Source organism: Sylvia atricapilla, chromosome 12 (assembly GCF_009819655.1).
Source record: "Sylvia atricapilla isolate bSylAtr1 chromosome 12, bSylAtr1.pri, whole genome shotgun sequence".
NCBI classification, from domain to species: Eukaryota; Metazoa; Chordata; class Aves; order Passeriformes; family Sylviidae; genus Sylvia; species Sylvia atricapilla.
In genome coordinates, this window is record NC_089151.1 from 12,979,098 (window position 1) to 13,002,252 (window position 23,155).

At 39.3% G+C, this 23,155-nt stretch overlaps 2 protein-coding genes across 2 annotated transcripts in view; one reads left to right on the forward strand and one right to left on the reverse strand.

Moving 5' to 3' along the window:
- Positions 1-23,155, forward strand: part of ZNF423 (zinc finger protein 423) — a 581,899-nt gene that overhangs the window by 269,589 nt on the left and 289,155 nt on the right. The gene's annotated exons all lie outside the window — the stretch shown is intronic.
- HEATR3 (HEAT repeat containing 3) lies at positions 66-22,939 on the reverse strand. The gene is made up of 15 exons (XM_066327884.1): positions 22,786-22,939; positions 21,376-21,548; positions 20,781-20,868; positions 19,738-19,850; positions 17,897-18,006; positions 16,989-17,129; positions 15,973-16,256; positions 15,616-15,706; positions 12,549-12,706; positions 11,428-11,510; positions 11,036-11,172; positions 8,260-8,348; positions 7,332-7,475; positions 7,054-7,230; positions 66-6,154 (listed from the first exon to the last, which is right to left on the reverse strand). The coding sequence occupies exons 1-15, from the start codon at positions 22,903-22,905 to the stop codon at positions 6,035-6,037; spliced, it is 2,028 nt and encodes a 675-aa protein (XP_066183981.1). The 5' UTR covers positions 22,906-22,939; the 3' UTR covers positions 66-6,034.

Consider the following 23,155-nt stretch of genomic DNA (forward strand, 5'->3'; position numbering starts at 1 on the left):
TTTTTGTTGATGGAAAAATACATCACATACACAATACCCCAAACAGCAACGCTGAGTAGTACCAGTTCTTGTCAGACTCGGTTTTATTTTTAGTGTTTTCATACTACAGTCTTAAAACATCTTTAATATCAGCTACAAAGTTTCCAGCATTTTGCACGAAGGGCCTGGTGCTTCCCCCACTTTCAGAATTGCATGGGAGACGATTTCTCTTTAGGAAGCTGGAGGTGGAGGGTTTAGAATTAAAAAGTCACATCCCAATTTCAAGCATCCGTGAAGTGAACAGTTTGCAAAGACTGAGCACCATTTCCTGGTGACAACCAAAGACTGAAGTTCTGGCTTCTCCCCACCATCCCGGAGCAGAACACACTGTCCTCGGCACTCCTCTGCTGTGTCACAGCATGTCATCTGCATTGCCCAAGAGAAAATCAACCACAGCGAGAGGGTGAAAGTTGGGGGTTGAGTTGACAAACTTAATTGCTTTGAAAATTACCTTGAAAATTGACCCATACCTAAAACTACTACTGAAAGCCAAATGGAAACTGGTGGGAATTGGGCACGTCTTGAAATTGGGGAATAACCTATTTTCCAAACCCCATATTCTTCAGTTATTCTGAGAATTATAAGGGTAGCAGGAAAAGGTAATAAGAAGAGTCTAAATGATGCTCCCTGAACATCAAATATTCAAATAAAAAATTTCAATTAATAAACTTTTTAAAAATATAACAAAAGTGTAACTCAAATAAGAGATTTCACATTACCCTTAAGAAGGTTACAGTAACAGGAAAAAAACTGATTTGTTTACTTTTCTTTTTTTAATAAAAAGCTAATTCCCCAAAAATCTGTGATTTAGTCCACACTCATAGCACATAAATACCAACAAATTTTGTTGTAGGACTGAGGTTTATTAATTTACAGGATTCTTCAGTAGCAACCCTAGTTCAGAGCAAATATAGCAAAGATGTAATACAGCTGGTGTAGTAACAAAAATGCTTTAGATTAGCAAGTATGCCATGGGGGGCATAAAAACCAAAACCCACTCTTTAATATGATCAAATTGATTTTAACTCTATTTACTAAAAAGGGAACCTTTACTAAAAAGGAAACATCATGCATTTACTAGCTGAATCAGCCATTCTTCCACTAAGTTCTGGAAGTGCTTTTCACTCTCCATTTGAAGGGGCAGAGAGGAGGGAAGAGGCTAATGCACTTTTCCTTAAAAGTTAAAAAAACCCTCACATCAGAGGAGAACGAAAACAATTCTCAATGCGATTTTTATCACAGCAGGAACACAAAACCAGAAGAAACTTTACTGTAAGCCCAACACATCTTTCAGCGTGGTGCAGGGATTTATGTGAGCACCTCACAACACCAGGGCTGCATCAGGACCCTTATTGTGCCGAGAACACACAGCAGCCACCATCCCCCCTACAGTATAGAGATTATTACAGAGGGATCTTACTTCAGTTCCCAAGTAGTTTGATTTAAACCCACAATGTAACAGTAATGCAAGGAGCTCCTGACATCCATGTTAAAAAGAAAAAAGCATTTTCCTATATCCTCCTGTGTGCAGGCCTCAAACTACACTTTATGTGGTCACTGAATTACATCTGTATGTTTGACAAAACGCCTCTCACAGAGACAAGAAACGTACAAAAATTATACAGAAACAAAATGAAATTTAAGTGAATTGACTTTAATGCCTTCAATTTTTTCCCAGAAGGTACAAAAATGAACAGCTTAAAATTATCTGAAAATTAGATCAAAAAATCCCCTACCACTCAAGTAAAAGCTTCTTCAAACAGAAAGACTCACCATGTGTCAGCCCAGGTGGAAAAACTTCAAGTTCCTTAATCTGATGTCTGTCAGAGACCTCAGATTTTGCCAATTATCTTAAAGTTATATATCTTAACAGCTTGTCCAGAACAAACTATATATAGATTGTTTGCTCAAGTCACTTGTGCCAGAAAGGAACAATTACATTATTTTCAATTATCACTACCATTGCCTGAATTGGAAATTGCAACAGTAAATGTAAGGCTAGACGTTTCTATCCAATCCTGTGGAATGTTTTCATTGAAAATCCCTCACTAAGCAAACAGAACTTGAGTTTATGGGCATTTTTACTTGGTTGTTTTATGTTAATATTCCACAAGATATGAATTTCATTTATAATACTTAAACTACAAACTCATTTTAAATTCATTTATTCTCCAATGCAGTTCTCATTTTTTAATTTTACTGTGGCTCTCATTTTTTTCATATTTGTCTCTCAAAATACAAACATCAAACCAAGCCAAGCAGTACTGGTTGAAGTTATTCTTGTTCCACTAAAAATAAAATCTTAAAAAAAAAAAAAAAAAAAGCACCCATACTGTGGAAAAAATTACTTTCAACACATACCATAACCCCAAAAAAGTTAAACTACTGACTTGACTGTGATATACAGCCATCTTCTGCTTCTGAATGTCAAGGCACGATGTAAAAACAACGAATGTGCATTTAAATCTCGCCACTTGTTTCTTTTCATAGAAAGCAAGAATAAAACCACACAAGTGATAATTCCTTATTTCCACAGCTGGGAATTTGACATTTTGCAAACTGCAGAGATCAAGGCAGCAGAAAATGCCAGTGGTCCTGCTGCTCCTGAACAGGGCATAGTACCTACAGCTCCTTCACACTCTTTACTTGATACCACAGACCAAGGTAAAATCAGCACCTATTTTGCTATTGCAGCTCAGTCAGAGCCAGTCTCTTGTGCTCAGACAGACACAAGTAGAGCAGCAATCCATACTTGCTAAGGACTGTGGTTTTTAACTGAAGCAGACAGATGATGCCTTAGGGACCAGAATAAGCAGCCCAATTCAGATACCTGTTTTGATACCAATCTTATCTGTGTGATTAGACAAACTGAATGAAGATCACTTACATCTATTTAGTATCTATTTACTTATGCTACACACTGTCTACATCAGCCAATTTCTGCCACCTGCAAAGTATCAAGATGCATCTTTCCCTTTGTAAGCTGTAAAGGATCTTGTCTTTGTCTGAAGCTTACCCTAGACCTATTAAACCACTGTTCAAAGAGCCCCCAAAACATTTAATTCACACATTATCCTCATTTCTACTGCTGCCTTAATTTTCCTTAATTGTGTCAGAACAACTTTTGTAGCCCCAGTCCTGTAGCTTCACTCTTTTGTGCCAGTGTATCTCATATAGTTTTAGTCCCTGATTTGACACTTCTTTAAACCACTCATAACTTCTCTTGTCTTCCATAGATGCATTAATATTTTTCTTTAAATCATATGGTTTGTACTATGCACCAATCTCATTATGAAAATTTTTTTAAGACATTCAGCTGATCAGTGCATAGCAAAAAAATAATCCGTGCATTCCTATTGCCAGAACAATTTAAGATCTAAACGTCGGTCTATTTTTTCACTTGAAGGAAAAAAGAACAGGGTCCAACTGATTAAGAAAATCATGTTTCTAGTGGATGCCCTATCTTCTGTATATTTATCTGCAACTTTCAGGTTTGTATTTGTAGATGCACTGTTTCTTCTCATTATCAACCTAAAACAAAAAACCAAAACAAAAAAATAACATACTTTGGTTTTCTAACGGTCCCCAGGAAACAGATTCTGGCCGCTACACTTGTAAAATGCCAAGTCCTACGCTTGGGACAGTGCTCTTGACTGAATGAGCAAAGAATAGCTTTGGAGAGAAGAACCAAAGGGTGGACAGTAAGCTGAAGCTAACAGTGCACCCTTGCAGTGGCAACAGTTCACAAATAACAGCCTGCACTGGCAGGAGCATGGGCAGCAGGACAAGAAAACCAATTACTTCTCTTTATTCAGCACCTAGGAGATCACATCTGGCATAGAGTGTCAATTTTGGGGCCCTCAGTACAAGACACAGTGGAGCAGGTAAAGCAGAAGGCCACTAAGATGACTGGAGGGTGAGAGGGCGTACAAGGAGCAGCTGAGGGAGCTGGGTTTATTTGGCCTGAGAAGAGGGAAATACAATTGCTGTTTTCAGCTGCCAAGTGAGGGTTAGGAGATGGAGCCAGACTCTTCTTGGTGATGTGCAGTCAAATGACAAGAGAGACATTTTGCAGCAGGGGAAAATCCTACAAGGCACAAGGGGAAAAGAGAAAAAACCCGTGTTTTCAGTGAGAGCAGTAAAGCCCTGGAAAAGGCTGTCCAGAGTTGCGGAATTTTCATTCTGGGAGATGCTCAAGGCCTAGCACAACCTGCCTCCCAAGTCAGCCCTGCTATGACCAGAGGACTAGACTAAGAGACCTCCAGAGATCTCTTCCTATCTAGAACATCCTGCAATTCAATGCAGCACCCAGAAAATGAGAGTAGAACTTTCCACATGGAAGTCCTTTAAGTGCTCCAAACAAACACTAATACCTTTCATCAGGCTAACAGTATACTATCCTCAGTGTACAGCAAGTATAACTAACCTCAAGATTAAAACCCACACACTGTAGGTATTATGCTATAATCCACCTGCCCTCAGCTGTTACACTCTAGACCTCTTCACTGCCTGCCCTGCCAAATCTCTGGAAAATCCCTCTCAACCACTCCATGCTCTTGACTTCTCCTGGTTTTCCCCAGCCCAGCGTCAATGCCCCATGAGCCCTCCCAATGCCACCCTCTCACTCCTTTGACTAGCAGGCATCGAATCACACATTTCATCTGACTCCTGGAAAGTAACAGCAGTAACAGCACTTCCAGACAGTACAACTGTCTGGAACTCACCTTTCACTTTGTCTTGCATTTAGCAAAACACCTTGTCAGGATTTCAGAAAGTCAGTTATCTGCAAGTTACCAGTCAGTTCTCAAGACTACTTTCCAATCTCAGAGACTGAAATCTAACAAACTGAGCAAATTTGGTCTTCTTAAGTTCTATGCTTTTAACATGGGAAAACTTTGGCCAAAAACTGGATGCCTGAGCTAAGGCAGCACATTGAGAGAGGAAAAAAACCCTTCTCATTTCAAAAAACCAGCAAAACAAAATGCTTTTGTTTAGTTGCAGGGTTTTTTCTTGAAAAATGCATATTAGAGGATGTCATTCACAGAAACAAAACCAAAGCTTTAGATAGATGAAGTGCACATACAATTTTCATGAATTGATGATATTTTTAAAAAATATTTTCTGTGTTTTACAGCTTAAAAATCTCCATCACAAATATTTACAAAAGGTATTTTGAGCAAATATAAATTTACTTCAGGTAATACCTCAGTACAAAAAATACTTTGTTAAGTTTACTACTTCCTCGAATTCAAACTCATCCTGATGTAGAATTACAAGGAAAACTGTAAAATAGGAGACTTAATTTTCAGAAAAAAAAGGGAGTTGTGTCTAAGTGTAGGATCTGCTTACCTTGATTTTCAGGGCAAAAAGCTATCATAAATGAATCTGAATTTCTCATAAATGAATCTGAAGATTTTCTCCTCACAAACCTCATGAAATAACAGATCCAAGTGCTGACAGGAATCTACACAATTGTCACACATTTCTTTTGGGAGGTCTGTCATAGGTGTCAGTGCAATTGTAGGAACAGGTAAGAGCAAATAGCAAATATCTGAATATTAAAAAAAAAAAAAAAATTCTCCCACTGCTCAGTTCCCTGAAATAGATCTTTAGCTTTTACTCTTTTACTCTTTTTTTTTTTTTCCAATCTGTCACATGACCAGGAATATTTTCAGAATTACTTTTTCACACAAGTGTAGTTCTCTGCCAGGGTACATGAAGATATCCAGGCAATGACAGTGGTGCTATGTACAGACCTCAGGATCTAAAGAGCACCTTCTTACCACTCCAACAATCTCAGGGTATGCTACAGGGTTTTTGATGCTGTGTCTTTCATATTGCACCAACCCAAAAGTATAAAAATACTGAATATCATAAAATGTAGCATTAACATCAAAGCAAAACTGCTCTGCTCAGTAAAGTTTGGAAGTTCAAAACAGTTATATTTTTTGAAAACATTTCTTAACAAAGAAAACCTTAAAAGTTCCTCGATGTTTCAAGTTGGGTTTTTCCCTAGTGTCTCCTGATATGCAATGAATCTTCTCAAATTCATCTTCACATTGTCAAGAACACACAGTTGATCTGTACTATATTGTCCTTTGCCTTCTTTTCGCATCTGTAAAACCAAGAGAATACATTGTTTACTAATGGAGAAGTTTCTCCTATTAGATCACCTCAAGTTTACTGTAATTCTGTATATAGGTGTACTACCAAGATATCCTACTCGTGGCTTGGAGTGAAAATTCCAAGGTGCTCCCATGTGCACGTGTGGAGCTTAGCAATTATTTCTGCAACTCAATTCACTATAATACATTGCTGCCTAAAACTAGACTAATGGCACATTAATTCATCCAAAAATTTGAGACATACACTTCTCTTCTGTGGCTTTTTATATGGAAAATCTTGCTCATTTAACCTAACAACTGAAGCACCATCAGGTATGTATTTTGTGTGTACAGTGCTTAGCTTTTAGACTATGCAAGTCACTCCTCAGGCTGCACCTGACCAAAGAAACAATATATGGAGGGTCATTCCCTGTTTAAGCCTAGGACGTACCTAAAATTACAGTTTACAATGCCAGCCTCGTAATTCTTGAAAACACAGATTACATTAACTGTTCTAATTAACCAAGAATGGAACAAAAACATTCTACTGCAACTAGAAGTTAAAAACCAAAGATGTCAATGTAACTTCAGAAAGGACTTTTCTCCCATCTCCAGAGACATCTGCAGGGTATTTTGTACAACTGTTTCAGAACAATGCAGTGATGTGGACATCAGTAATACTGATGGTGTAATGCAGATGTTGCAATGCAAGGTGCTGCACTGTTACCTTGACACTTCCATGAACTTTAAGGTAAATGTATTTGCTTTCCTCTGAAGTGGAGTACCAGAAAAATCAAACATTTTTTTTTCTGTCACCTTATAAATTAATTATCTCTTCTAGGAGGCCAGAACTCAACATTTAACCCACATTGTGTGCTGAGACCCTGAGCTGGCTGCCCTTGATGCCTACCCTCATTCTGAACACTGGCTGAAATTCCTTCAGAGTTGGAAGCAACTTGATCTGTAATGCCGCCTCTTCTGCTTCTTTACCATCTGCAAACACATCAAAAAGTGCATCCAAGGCTTCCCCTGCTACCACAAGAGAAGATTCCTTCATAGCAACCTCAAGGAGAAATTTTCCAATCATCTGTAATAAGAAAAAGAATTAATTTTTCCAGCAATGCTAAAGAAAATTGAAAGAAACATGAAAATTCTTTTAAGCTTGCAATGCAAAGTTTGCTTTTTCACCTTCAGTGTTTCAGCTGTATTTTGTTCTTTTGCCAGGACACTGCCAGAAATTCCAAGGATGCTCACCACATTCACTCTAACACTGGCATTGCTGCTTTGAATACCAGCCTCACACAAAGCCAGTAGCTGCTCAGGAGTCATACACTGGTCAGCAAGGGGAAAGGAGGGAAAGAAGGAAGATGGATACAGTTACATTTTCATGGAAATTTTGAAATATGGCATTTAGATACCATACTTTTACAGAACACAGGCAAATTCTTCACATAGAAACAAGAGTCCTAGATTATGAAAACTGTATGAATTCTGAAAATGCAATTACCAAGAAATTTCAATTTCCTTTCAACTTGTTTCTTCCAGAACATAACTAAGGAGAGAAGGAAAAGTTCTGAGATTTGCACAAATCCATCTAGCTCAACAGCTGCTTCCATCTCATTACAACATACAGTACAGAAGCTCAGTCTTAGGTTTAAGGCCAGAAAGAACTGGCAGACTATCTAGCATTGTGTCTTGTATAACAAACCGTTATGCTTCATTCCTGTATTCCAATCACTAATTCAAATCCAACCAAGATTCAAGGACCACCATCTTCAACTAGGTGACATCAGGAAATAAAGTATCATTTCTAGGTGCCAACTTTCTAAATATTTGTCATTACAACTACCTTGTAAAGATACCTGTGGCTTACTGCTATTCTGGTTCTGAAATAGCCTTAACCTGTTTAATGTTTAGAAAAAAAAAATAGATATCCATAAAAAATATTCCTGTAAGGTCCATGAAAAACACAGTTAATGTTATTAAATCTGTTCTTTCAGTGTTCACTACTTCTGAAATTTTGAACTAAATTTATATTGTTTTGTTCAAAAAACTTTCCAGCCCAATCTCACAAGAATTTGAACCTACCAGAGCATTTGAGTTTGAAAGCTTTTACCTGGGAGATATTCTTTGATGCCATTGTTTGTAGGAGAGCTCTCAAAGCACTAGTTACTGCTTCCAGGAATTCTGTGTCTGTAGGGAGTTCTGTCAAAGAACAGAACCCAGAGCCAGAAGTTAAACAGTCATATAAGGGACAGAGGAAGCAGAGAAATACAAATTCCTTAATCCTTTAATTGTTCCTCCAGGTACTACCACAACAGGAAAAGCTAGGTTTTCAGAGACTGGTCTCTGTAGGTTGTAACCATAGTGATTTGTTTGAATTCAGCATTGACTGCATCTGGAGGGTAGAACACTGCTGGGCCTCTTTTTCAGGCACATCCCTGGTTGAGACACTTGTGTGACCTAATGGACAGTGCCAGCCACTGTCACCAGAACAGCAGCTGAAAACTGGTATCACATGGAGGCCATAACACAGGAACTGAGAAACTACAGAAGCTGACTGCATACTTTACCTCCCTTCTTCTGCCTTCTTAAGCAAGCTTTTCAGACACCCGGAACACTGGACTCCTTCCAATTCATATAAAGAGCATGCTTTCCGGTGGTTTAATAACATTTCAGGAATGTATGACTCAAACACTGCATTATTCTTGTTTAACTACAAACTCATCAGTAGCAGCCATCACCTTCAATCTGTGTTCTGCATTTCCCGAGGCTTTTCATTTTCCTCTAATGTGTTTATTTTCTGGACCACTCTAGATGCAGAACTTCTTGATTTATGTGCATCTCCTCCCTTCTCATGTAAACAATCAGATCTTTATGCCTCTTTTTTACCCTGTAAACCACAGAATTCCTTCTAACCACATGTTGGTATGCTATCAGCTCTATCTGGCAGTTTTCATTACATAGCATTTAAACATTAAAAAATGGACCTGTGCCATTAAATGGATTTTAGTATCCTTAGCCGTCTTCAGACAGCAACTTCTCCAGCTTCATCTGAGAAGTTTCTATTACAAAGCATAACATGTAAGACCCAAAATCTTAGAAGTCTTCTCTTCAGGCATGAGACATATTTTATGGGAACTTCTTTGCATATGTTTTCATAGGTACTTTCATTTCTGCATTTTAGTTTTACACACACTGCATTCTCAGTAATAATGTTCCCATAGACTGATCACATGTCTTTAAAGACATTGAGAAAAAAGTGTATTTTGCAGGCAGATGCATTTTCAAGCACTAATGCAGTGTCATTTTATACACCACAGCAGAGCACTACATAAGCTACATCTGTGGCTACAAATGGAGAAACTTGAAGGAAGGGAAGGAAACTGAGCTTCTTGAGCTTCTAAGAGATGAGAAATGACAAAGCCACACATATGCCAGACTTCAACAGAACTGTCTTAGGGAAAATGTTTCCTGACAGTTTGGTGTCAGGCAAATTCAGTTTGGAGAATTGGCAGCTTTTCAAGGCTCTAAGAATATAACTTGTTTTTTGAAAAATGATCACCACTGACCTTAAAACAAAGATTATCAGAATAGTCTGAAGGAGACAGCCTGTCAGGGACCCACATCCTCAGTTTGGAAACAGGTGGGGTTTCCTTAAACCTTTTTTTTTTTTTTTTTTTTTTTTTTTTTTTTGCCATCTTGGTTCAGCTTCTCTCATATCAGTAACAGAGAGAGCAGCACAAATGATCCAACAGGATTATGGCAATGATGCTGCTCCCACAGGATCACAGAAAGCAGCAGGAAATGCTAGCTGCTGTACAGGTGATCCAGTAAGAGTGTACTAGCAGATGTATGGGGAAACCTTCACAGTATGTCTATGAAATAATGCACCCTGGAGGAACTACAGTGAAAACATTCTAGTGTTTACCAGGATGTGTCAGAGAATCTGAGGCTGGGAAAGACCTCTGAGATCAGTCCAACCTGTGACCAATCACTGCCATGTCACCCAGACCCTGGCACTGAGTGCCACCTCCAGTCTTTCCTAGACATCTCCAGGGATGGTGACTCTACAGCCTCCCTGGGCAGCCCATTCCAATGGCTAAATACAGATCTAATATATATCATATAAATATATATATACATGTATATAATATATCCTAAAAGAGTATTTTTAGAAAAATCGAATTTATTACCTTCTCTGTTGAAATTGAACCACAACCAGAACAAGAAGCTGAGCAGCTTTAACATTTAGTCATAACAACTTTGCACACTTTCTTACTACAAATATAACTGCAATAAAGCTAAGCCATCGTAAGCATAAAGCACGTCCTGGGAAAAAAGGTGACTGCTCTCTTTCCTACTGCAATAAGCATGGACATTCTTGAGATTTTTGCACCAACCACTTTTGCCATGATTTGGTAAGGTTACCAGAAAAAAATGATGTGAAAGACTGTGCTAGACGTGTTTTGTTTTCATGTCTCCCTAGGCTAGTTAGGACATTTAAAAAGAAAATGTCCCATTTTCTTCATGTTTGTTTGATTGCTGAAGAACTGTTTTTACCACAAACATGATCAAGCAAACAGTTCTGGTCTCCCAACAAGGCAGTGTTAATCCACTAAGCAGTGTTAGTCCACTACTTTCTAAGTAGACCCAAATGTGAAGCAGATTCTTGCACTAAGAGCAGACTTGCTCAAGGTGCAGTTTGGATACACACATCTTTACAGGATACACTGTTATGACAGTACATTGCCAACATTCAGTATCCTTATTTTGAAAGACCAGAGGGATAACATTAGTAATAAAAAGATTGGAACGTAACATCCATGGCTACCTTATATCTAGATGATCAGCAAAGGGAGTCAGCAAGTCCCCTTTAGGAAACACCTTACCTGATTTAGAAAAGATCAGCTGTGAGAGATGTTGTGCAAGGGACTGAACTGCTGAAGCTCCCCCAAGACAATCCACATCTGACACCAACAAAATGCTCTGAAGACATGTTAAAGCTCTACACTGCACTGCATTCAGTCTGAAATAAACAAAAAACACCCTGAGCAGATATTTTGAAAACACCTGTTGAAATGTAAAGAGAAATCTTGAATTTAATAAGGCTGTGATCCAGTATGCAGTTCACAAAAACATTTTTATCTCTTTATTCAAAAGAGGTATCAGATCTGCCAGTTTCCAGATCTTAGGAGCAGCCCAAATATGGACAATCCTTCTAAGAGTTCTCAAACAACTGGATATACATGAAAAACAGTAAGAGAGACAATGAAATGCCTACTTTTTAATTAATGGTTTCCAAGACGGATTGTGCATACAGATGTCTAGAGCAACACTGTTCGGAAAAGCAGTTTTTTCAAGAATCTGAGGAGGGGAAAAAGAAATGTTTAGCAATAAAGCCCTTTAGCCCTTTTTTCTTTTTTTTCTTTTTTTTTTTTTTTTTTTTTTTTTTTTTTTTTTCGGTTCAGAGGGAAGACTGAAATCTTACCCTGATGTCAAACAAATACTTCTAACTACATATTTCAAAGTTTTTTAGATAGCAAATAACTTGCCTGCTAAAAATGCCAGAATCTTCCTCTATCACTTAAATGGTGCAATTATACACTGGGTTTAGCATAGCATATTTTAAATGTTTAACTGTACCGACAAGGTGATTTTCTAGGTCTCTGCTATTCTTTGTTATGTAGCTCTTTCTTCTTCTAGATTCTGCTACAGGATTTTGAGATAGCTGCAAGCCTGGAAGGCCTTGCCAGGAAACTCTGATTATTAAGTACAAAAAGCCTTCAAAGTTTTCACGTTGCACCTTGACATCTTAGCTTAGAATTCTACAATGCTGCTGAACTAGCACAGTAACTGATTCAAATAACAAACTTCACCTTTAAAACCCCAAATAAAAATGAGCAAAACAACTCTGAAACAAAAACATCTAATGTCCTGTAAGTGCCAAATACTGTATTTCAGACACTTTATAAAAAACAGGGGAAGAGGAACTTGCACTTTTTCAGTGCTGACTGTTGCCATTCATTGATGTTACTTCCACCTCATTTAGCTAATACAGAAATCTGGCTGTCACGCTCCAGCCAAGTTTCCTTTCTTTTTGGGGTTATTCTTTTTCATGTCCAAAACAAGGAATAACAACCTTTGTATTTTGGGAAAAAAAATTTAATGAGTCCTATCAGCTTTTTGAAACACATGATCCTTCTATTCTCACTAACATGAGGAAATTATTTAGGTCATGCAATGATATACCCCCTCTAGGGCAAAAAAGTGAGGCCAAACTCATTTAACAAAATACTGCCTTCCTCCAGGTGGATCAGGATAATTTGTTTGCCTAACCTGGGAAACAAAGCAGGGAAAGGGAAAGACTGTACCATGTGTTGGAAATAATTCAGAAGGCAATACCTTCTTTGGAATAAGGTTGTTCAGAAATGCTGAGTTAACCTCATCAGAGAGGCACAGAGGTGACAGCAGCAGCCCACTCCCCTCGTTGTATGAGTTTTCCATGAACAAGTCACTCTCATCACTGCTGGAGAGTTCATCCCACTCATCATCTGAGGGATCTGAGAACACAAGACGGACTTGTAAATGTAACAGCCCTCATGCAACACATATCCTACTTCCCAACTGAAATTGGTTCCTCCAAACTTCTAGGTTTAGGAGCCTTTAAGCTCTGGGGCTCTACTCCACACAAATCAAGTGCCATTAATCCACAGTTCTAAATATTTTATTAAAAAATATTTTATACTCACTGAGGCACAAATACTCTTATGAGAGCAATTCTTCATACATGGGCATGTTAATCACTAATACTAACAATGTGTTGTTTAAAAATTTCAAAAAAAGGTATAGAAGAAACATTAAAGATTTACTAAGATTTTAACTTGAATTGTACCACTTCACTTTCTGAGATTGATTTGAGTATGCAAATACACCAGTTTAACTTAACTTGTCTACTAATGGCAGTCAGTTTGAGGCAATTGTTTCATCTGCAAATACTGAAGCCACAGACAGATGTCCTCTGCCTGGGCAGTAACTGGGCTGGATGAAGATGTTACTGCCTCCAAACAAAGTCAGTTTAAATGAAATTATGACAGCAAAGAAAGCCAAATAATCTCTGATAGTCATTTCAGGCAACATATTTCCCATAAATTAAACTAGGTTTATAATCTTAAACCTGAACTAGGCCATATTTACACAACCCATTCTACTAGCAGATTTTTATGGTGAGAGGAGTCAAAGTCCCATTACCAACAGTGTGAATAATCTGTCCACAGCTGAAGGGGGAGACTTGGGCTGACAAGAACAAACTAAAATCATCCTCATTTATATGTAAACTTATATATCTACATCCACAGAGTTCACAATCATTTAGCTGAAGTTTCTTTAAATCTGGTTACATTTTAACTAGTGTTTACCCAAGTCCTAAGTCTACAGGTTGGACTGATCCTCCTTTCCAACAGATGAAAGCTCTGTGTACATAGGTCAGGATATTTAACCATTGTGACAAAAAAAATCATATTCGCTCCCAAGTAATTTTGTTTGACAACACAGATTCTCATGAGATGTAGGTCCTGTAGTAACTACAGGAACAGCCATGCACTTCTGTAGCAAAAGGTACATTCACTAAAAATACATCAAGAGAGATCCAAATGAATGCATTTCACTTGTACAGTGCAAGTTTAAGAATTTATTTGAAGGTGACAGTTATGGTTTAACTGATGTAAAGTAACTCATCAAGGTGTGGCAACTTGACCACACAGGCATCTTCTGGTAACATCCAATTAATTCTACAGCCATAATGTGCTGGTGTTAATAGCCTTTGCATGAGAAAATGGTTGTCCTTCATGCTTTACCAAACCATGGCAGCAAGAAACATGGAAACAAAGCAGACATCCCCCTTTCAGCCTCTTGCCTCTTCTAAAAAATTCCTTCTGCATCTTTAGAAAATAAAGCAAGCAAAAAATATCCCTTGAAAACTAAGTGATAACAATACAAGCTGACAATGCAATTCAGCAATAACAAAGACAGCAGGTGTCATAGGTTAACAGCAAGCGACCAGGGCAGAGCAGGAACTGGGATCTAGAACACTGGCCCATAACCATGATCAGGTTTCTTGTAATGCTCCAGGAAACACAGAGGCATTTCCAGCAGCAATCCCATCTTACCTAGCACTGGTAACCCAAGAACTACAGACTGGACAACAGTGCTGGACTCTCTTGGCTTCTTGCCCAGGTGCCCATCAAAGGGGAGCTTTCTGCCTGGGGAGCACTCTTGTGTCTTCCAAACACTGGCCAGGGCTCAGTAAAACACACGCCTCGCCAGCCTGGTTATTTCTCTCAGTTCTGTTGCAAGCTGAGTGTTTTTATGAACTCAGCATAATGGCTAAAGCTATTTTAGTCCTCAAATAATTTGAAAATTAAATGAACAGCTGCCTCTGGATTCCTCTTAATTTCTAGAAACTGTCTGCCCATGAATGGGTAAAGCACCATAGCGAAATACAACACAATCAATCTTACATTACACTGAGTGAATGGCAGAATATGCAGCTTATCCACAAGAGATTTTCCAATTAAAGGGGAAAGCTTATGAATTACAGCTCATTAGATGAGAAAGGCAGTTATGAAAGGAGCTTCATACACTAGGTGCAAAATTTCCTTGTGCTGTAAGAAAAAAAAAAGTCACCATTGGGAATAACTGGGTATTACTGTGGATTTTATTAGAACTTGAAAGTTTTTCTCAGTTACTTTCTACACGATTATTCTTGCATCAGGCTAAAGCTACAATAGCAGTCAAAGTTTTCAGGTTTTGGAGTGTTTAGGGGATTAGGTTGGTTTGTTTGTTGGCTTCTTAAAATAGAATTTGGTAATCTCTCATTTGTTTTCCTAAAGATTAGAAGAAAAGCTATCAAAACCGAGTTTGAGTTCATACAAGATACAGAATATCTGCATCCCACTCCACTCCACATAACAGCCTCACTTTCTCCTCCTCCTCAAGGCTCATAAAGGCAGAACTCTTGAAGCCAAGATCTACATTGTTGCCACAGTTGCATGCAAAACCTGCCCCAACTCCTAATATTGTAACAGTCGTAGTATCAAAACTAAATCAAAGGAACAAGATTTATCTGCCTTAAAAAAATTCATGTCCCCATCCTGCAATCAGATTCACACATATCTTACATCAAAAGAACAGTCAGATCACACTCTAACTGAACAAAGGTTTTTGCGGTAACACTTTAGAAGGTATGTCTTTGGTGTGAGTGCTTGCTTGTTATTAAATGTTGGCACATGCAGTATCATGCAAAAAAAAAAAAAAACAAATCAAGCAGTAAGTCACTTAAGTAAAGAAAAAACATTTATATTAGCAATAGAAATGACAACCTACTTTGCCCCCAATGAGGAAGGTACAAGATGTAACCTATTCAGAAACAGAACACACCACAACACTTGCAATGAATAAGACTCCTACAAACCTTCACTGCAGCACATATTAACAATGATTTCCAGAGCAGTCTGCTGAGCCATCAGTAAAGCTGTCACTTCTTTCAGTTCCCACTTATCAGTCTAAAAAATTAAAAACATGAACCAAATTTGATTTTGGAAAACAACATTTAGGTGCCATTTAAAGTATCCAAGCTGTCAGTTAAAAATACAGTCCAGCCATTTCCTCCTCTCAGTCTACACCCAAACTTGAAAACAAAATCCAACCCAAAACACAAACCCAAGCACTGTTATCTACCATCTTTTTGTTGGAGGTTCCAGAAAAAAATTTATTCTCAAGGAATGCCACTTGCACTGAAGCTGTCCAAAAGCCAGTCAGCCACACTTACTGGAAGTAAATCTGATACATCATTTTCTCTTTCAAGTTTTCCTTTTGGTATTTCTTCCATGGTATCATCTTCACCCAAAACACAGTTTTCTGTAGTATCACTCATGTTTTCCTCAGTTTCTGCTTCCACGGCAAGTTTTAATCTGTTTTTTTCAGCTTCGTTCATACTAATAATTGTTTCACCAGCATCTATTGCCAATGATTCTGAAAATATCTTCAGGATTGCATTAACTGTGCTTCCCAGGCTGCCTGGTGGAATGGTATCCTTTATATTCCAAACAGTACCTAAATATGAGAGAACCAAATTATATAATTATTAAAGTGCTCAATTCCCAGCTCTGTAATAGCCATTTTGTAAGGACACAGCCTCCACTACTTAAAATACTCAGTGTTTATATTCACTACAAATGTTCAAGACTTTTCTCTACAGATTTCTATTTTATTTTTGTATGACATTTCATACACTCATCTGTAATTATTGTTATACCCACATCTTAAGCTCTAAGTATTTACAGAATATTTATGTGGATTAACCTTGGTGTCACTCTGCACCCAAGATAACAAATCCACATGTGAGAATCATTTTCTAAGGAGTCTCAAAATTAATTTATTAATTTATTTATTCAGTACCCAAAATTGTCATGGTTAAGCATTTGAGGTAACAAGAAGAAATCAAACTAGAGTTTGAAAAAAATCTACAGCTAGTAAAAATCAAAACAACTCCAGTACCACTTATTATTGACTCATTTAACTGTTAGAAACTAAATGAGCAGCTAAAGTGGACTATCACACTGAGGAGGGGTCCAAATTCAGAATCAAGCATTTAAGCCAGTTTTAAAACTAGCTGCAAATATCTACTTGCAGTTCCAAAAGGCAGATATAACCTCACAAACCATCTGTAAAGGCCTTGACAATCAGGCACCCAGACCACAGCAAAGACCAGGCCTTCTGTCCTCCCCAGCCTCCTCCACGTGCCATGCTCCCATCTCAAAGCAGTAACTCCCCCGAGTGCTGTACCTGCTATCAGTGTTCTCAGGAGGATGTGCTTCATGGTGCTCTCTGGACACAACATCACTGTTTCCAGGATTTGTTGTGCAGAAGCGTTAAATGAAGAAAGAAGATCTGGATTATCTTCTGTCACTGCCTGCAAGCAGTTTGCTGCAGCAAACAACAACAGCAAACATAATTAACAAACCCAGCAGAAGCTTTTGCTCTGCTAATGAGAAAGCAATATCCTTCTGAAAGCTGGAGTAATGAAATGCTGACACAGGAAAAAAAATCATGCAGTATCATGTTGTAATGGTCTGACAATGTCCTTCACAAGCTGTGTTTTGGATTAAAAGACATTCTGCGGCAAACCCATCCATAAAACATGTGAGGACACCACCACATCAGCCATTGGTTGTGTTAAGTTCAGCTACTCAAAATTAAACTTATCTATTGTACACTGACACTGGACAGCATAAAAATAATGCAGGAAGTACACACACCTGTATGACCATTATGAACTATAATAACTAGTAATAACTATAATAACAGTAATACTGATAAAACCAGACTGAAAGCGATTGGAATTGTTTGAGGATTTTTTAGAAAGACTATCTCCTCTGCTCAACAAATTAAACCCTCCATTACCAAAACATGAAAACAAAATGAAAAACACAGCCTTCCTCTAAAGCCCTCTTCCCACAAAATTTTCCTTCCTATGCAACCACCAGTAGGCCATTTTCTTCTGGACTGAAAACAAACACAACAGATGTCAGCTTCTTTATTCTGTGTTGTTCAAAAATGAATTTAAAGTCTTAGTGCAAACATAAGCAATGCTAAAGTGGGTCCATTATGCAATGAATGTAATATCAGAGTTACATTCATATATATAAAAAAAAAGTATCTTTAAACCCTTATCTTGTCTTTTTACCACTTACCTACTGAAATAGCCAGATCCACATTTGTGGCAAATTTCTTCATGTAATGTAACACAGCCTCCAGACATCCTTCTTTATTAAATATGCATAGGGCAGTATTGTTGCATTCACTAATGTATGGAAAAGATCAGTCAAACATTTTTCCAGGAAAAAAAACATACTGTAGCAACATCTTTAGCACTCCATACTTGTTATTACTCACCTTTTTACAAGACAGCTCAGAATGACACATTAGTCAAAGAGTTATGCTTTATTACTGAAGTTATGATCAACTCTACACAAGATGCTGAAAGAGAAGCTGCAAAATCCTGGACACCTGAGGAAAGCTGTCTTGTGCCAGCTGCTTCCTTACATAGTGTTTGGAGTTCATTTGGGAGCCTAACTACAGGCTCCTGCTGGAGTGTGCAAGGCAGCTCAGGGCTAAAACCCAGCCCAGGGCCCCTGCAGCCACAGGAGACTTCACCCACAAACCCACTGCCAGCAGAGTGGGCTGCTGCCTCTCACATCACCACTCACTCACTCCACGAAATTACTCTTACCATTCAGAGATGCGTTTTTATTATCTAAAAGTGGGATTTGTGTTTATTGAAGTTCTCACAGCTACTCTTTCGTTTAAGTTGATATATTGATACCAGACTAATTCAAACTAAAAAAACCACAGGAGCTAACCAGCTACAAGGGTCTTCCAAAATTTAATTTTGAAACTATTATGTCTCAGCATCAATGCCACCCCTGGTTTTACCAGTATCAAACTTAGCAATGAAATGAGCAGTTCACATTCATTGCCACAAAGTTCAAAATACAGAAGTGATTTACATAACACTTAATGACCATAGTTCCTGTTCTCAAGCACTGACTAAAAAGCAAAAAAAAAAACCAAAAAATGAACACACAACATTGCTGAGTCAGAGTTACAAAGGGTCATGAATTCTGTGCAAGATGCTGAACAAGGAATTTATCTACTGTTCAAGATTCCAATCCCTAAAAAATAAATATCCTAGTTTAGAAATAAGGCCTCAAGCCAGCAGCCATGTCACACAGACAGGCATAAAGCAGCTCCCCTGAGGCATTGTACAGCACTAAGCAAAATCCTGTATGCCAAGTGTATAATGTGAGAAAAACGAAAAGAGAAACAACGTAAAGTGCAAGGAGAACTTTCAGAACAGATTGGCATCACTTCAAGGTTTATAGTCATTCTGTATTAATAGTGTTGCCATTTCTCTTCCTTCACCTGGTGCTTCCAATGTAAACTACTAATAGAACAATATATATTATTTTCTCACATAATAAGTAAATTTTTATCAGTGTCTCAGTAACTAAGAGATAGTTGCCCCAAACAGTTAACATTAATTTTTGGGATGACCTGCAGAGGGAGGAAATAGCATAAAAACTCCCCATATTCCTAAAGCACTGATTGGAATTTCATGTTCTCCATTTCTAGTATCATGATGAGAAAATATATGCAAGAAGCCAGGACCCAAACCATACATCAGACTACGACAGAACATGTTCACAAAACAGGATCAGAACTCAGGATGAAGAACCAGGGGAAAAAGAATTTGTTACTCCTCTAAAACTAATGACCAACTTCATGCACTTTTAGAATCCTTCACTTAAAAAAAAAAAAAGTAATCTATACTAGAAGATAATTTTTTATTTCGGATGAGATGAGGGCTCATCATTATTAAAGCAAGCAACATGTAGAAGCAACACTATCAGAATCAGCAAATGAATACATCTGCCCATGCCAGGACAGTAATTTCTTTTCTGCCTCAATTACCACACACTTTTTCAGGAACAATGTAATTTCACTAAAATACCACTGTTTACACAGTACTTACCATATATTCCACAGCAAATTAATAGCCTCATTGGCTATGTCTTCAATATAATTTTTGTTCATCCCTCCGCATTTCTTTGGAGAGAGCTGATTAGCATCCAGTCCAGTGCTGCACTACAACCAAACAAAAGAGCTGGGGTTGGGAAACAATCAAGCCAAAAGAGAAGCAAAACTTTACTATCAGTATTGAGTGGAGAGATCCTCTCATGAAGAGTTTACTACAAGAACACCTGACTAGTCTCCTTTCTTTATGAAAACTTGAATCATTGATAACTTCTCTCTTGTAGAAAGACTCTTATTGTACCTGCTTTGCAGTTAGTCTTTAGAAGCACTTTCTAATAAAAAATACATGGGAATTTTAGAACCTGAAGTGCTGTTTCTTGCCAATAGCCCATATGCAGCTGTCAACAGTTGTTTCTAACCACAAAGATTAACTCAGCTAATACTTTATTGTGCTTTATAGTAATGCCATTGCTCATATTTTAAAATGGGGAAGAAACATACAGAAAATGGTGATATTGCTCAAGGTTGCTCATACAAAGACAGCAGGTAAGAGAAATCAATGCAATTTCCAAACTGCAGTGCAACACCTGGACCAAACAAAGAATACAAATTCAGTACAGGTTATTTACAGTAACTACCCAGCTGTACATCCAAACATCCATTTAGACAAAATTGCTCACCAGAAAAACCTCACTAGAATAATGCTGCAACATAAATGAAGGACCTGGATTCCCACTGACAGAATAAACTTGTCTTAACTGTCATTACAGATCCAAAATCTCCAGACCTTTCACTCAAAAATCATCCTAGGCAGTAAACCTCACCATGAACACAAGTTAGCTGGCTAGGAGGCAGAAGGTAGTGGTTAGAAATCTCTGGAATAACTTTTATGTTACTAAACCTATTGAAACTTATTAGATCTTTTAAAAGATCTTTCAAGTATCTTATTGTAATAATAGCTACAAAAATAGAACTGTTTTTGTATATAGGACAATTTGATGCCTAGATCAGGTTTAAAATCAAAATAAAAAACAAACACACCTCTTTCAGAAGTGCAACCAGGGGTGTCATGATGTCATTTGTCACCATATCATCACAAACATCAAATCCTCCACAAGCACTCAGATTTCTGGGGAAAACAAAAAAAATTAATACCTTGGATGAGACACAATACTTTCCAAGAATGTTTCAAAAACCCTATGCCTTTGATATTCCCTAAAGGTTATGGTACTTTTTGCTTTAAACTCAATTTGCTTAAACAGTAGCTTTAGTCTTCTACCTCACTAACACAGGAGAGTTACTTTGGTATCAGAAAAAAAAATAGGATTTTCAATTATTCATCAAGCATAATTAGAAAGCTTACCTGTACTAAAACATCACAGCACAAAATGCCATAAAAACTGCATTCAATTCTTTCTATTTTCTCATAAGCCATACACACCTAGCATAAAGACAGCTCCTGACATTAAAATCTCTCAGAGCAAGAAAAGCCCCTCTCTCACAGACAAACAATGATGTGGGCATAGCTCCTCAGACCAGAATTAAAGCAAGAAAGGCTGGCACTCAAGCTCACAGCTGTCACCAGCAGAGCCCCAGAGCCTCCCCTCACTCTACCTGTGCAGCACCAAGCGCTTACCGGAGAGCACCAGCAGCTGTCTCCCGAACAGCCAGGCTGTGATCCATCAGCAGGGGCCCCAGGCAGCGCACCACATCCCTCTGCACAAAGGCTGGGATGACGTGCTTCTGCTGCAACAGCTGGGAAATGCTGGCACAGGCATACTCCCTCACTTCGGCACTCGGATGCTGCAGCTGCAGAGACACACACAGGGCACGTCACAGGGAAGGAAAAAGGGAGCTGGAAGGTTTTATTGAGTGAAAAGATTGATCAGGGCAAGCACTGTGGCTCCCATTTTACTGCTCCTGAATAGAAGCAGGAGCTTTTAACTTCCATGAAAACTTATAAATCCCTGCCTGGGTTGTGTGTGTTAACTTTATGACTAGATAAATGCGGTTCTGGATATTTGACAAGACATCCATAGTCCAGACACAGATTTGACACTAGCTGGCACTGGTGAGACCTCAATTACCAATTACCATACAAAAAGTACTGAAGTGGGGAGGGGAAATAACATCAATGAAGTATAACAGACATAATACATGCCACCATAAAGAAAAGCTAAAGCAACATAAAAAAAAAATTATAGCCTTTAGATTAAAAGCATCTGCATAACAGAATGAGACAAGTGTTCCCTATATTCCCCAAAACAGTGTTGACTTGTGCTGTAACAGAGTTTTAGGTGAGATACAAGAATTGCAAATTGCAAAAATAACAGCAATACAAGAGCACATCCTGGAAGGCCACAGAGTTTGTTTCAAACCTAGCAGATAAACATCTGCTGAAGAGCAGAACAGAAGAGTATTAACATCAGATCCCGCCTCCATTGAAAAAGGTGTCTTAGCTCATCCTCATCTGTGCCTTTATTTACTCTCTTCCCCTCTCTCCTAAACAGGTTAGCGCAGAAGAATAATCAATCAATGATCTGTTCAATGAATTAGGTTGAGTGAAGTGAAAAAACGGGATTTAATTACTTGAAAGAAACGGATTTTTGCTTCTGATTCTAAAGTCACAGCTGCAGGAGAGAAAACTACATCAGTTTTCATCTTAACCCAATACTTAGCCCGGTCCTTTTCAGCATTTTCTATCCGTTATTCTCTACATGTGGCTTTTGGCTCTGCGGAAGTCTCCGGCTGGGGACAAGCCCCGCAGGGACGAGGGGCCCGGCGCTCCCCGCCCGCCGCAGCAGCGCGCACGGGGCGGTGCCGGTGCCGCCCCGCCCGTGAGGCCGGGCAGAGCCGCGGCGGCGGGAGCGGAGGGGAGGGGCGGCCCCGCGCGGCCGCTCGGCTCCTTCCCCGGGGGCGGGACCGCGCCCGAGCCCTCGCCCGGCCCCGCCGCGGGGAAAGCCGAGGCCTCGCCCCCCACGCCCGCAGCCCCCGCCGCCGCCCCGGCCCGGAGCGGGGATCGCGCCGCGCCCGCCCCCGCCCGCACCTTCTCCAGCAGCTCCGCCGCCGCCTCCTCCTCGGGGCCGCGCTGGCCGTGGAGCTGCTCCGCGGGGCCGGCGGGGGCTCGGGGCGCCCTGCGGAACAGCCGCGCCCGGCTCTTGCCCATGGCTGCGCTCGGCGCCGGCGCGCCCACGTGTGCGGCCCCGCGCAGGCGCCGCGCCCGCCCCGCTCCGCACACCCCGCCCCGCCCGGAACCGGGCCGGCACCGCGCCTGCCGCGCCAGCGAAAACCAGCACAAACAGTTTCCTCTAACGGCACTTACAGAGGCGGCATTGACCTGGAGGATGGAAACCTGGAAGGGGTTTCCTCTCTGATGTCAGTATCTTAGATTATAAGAACCACATCAAATACAGGAA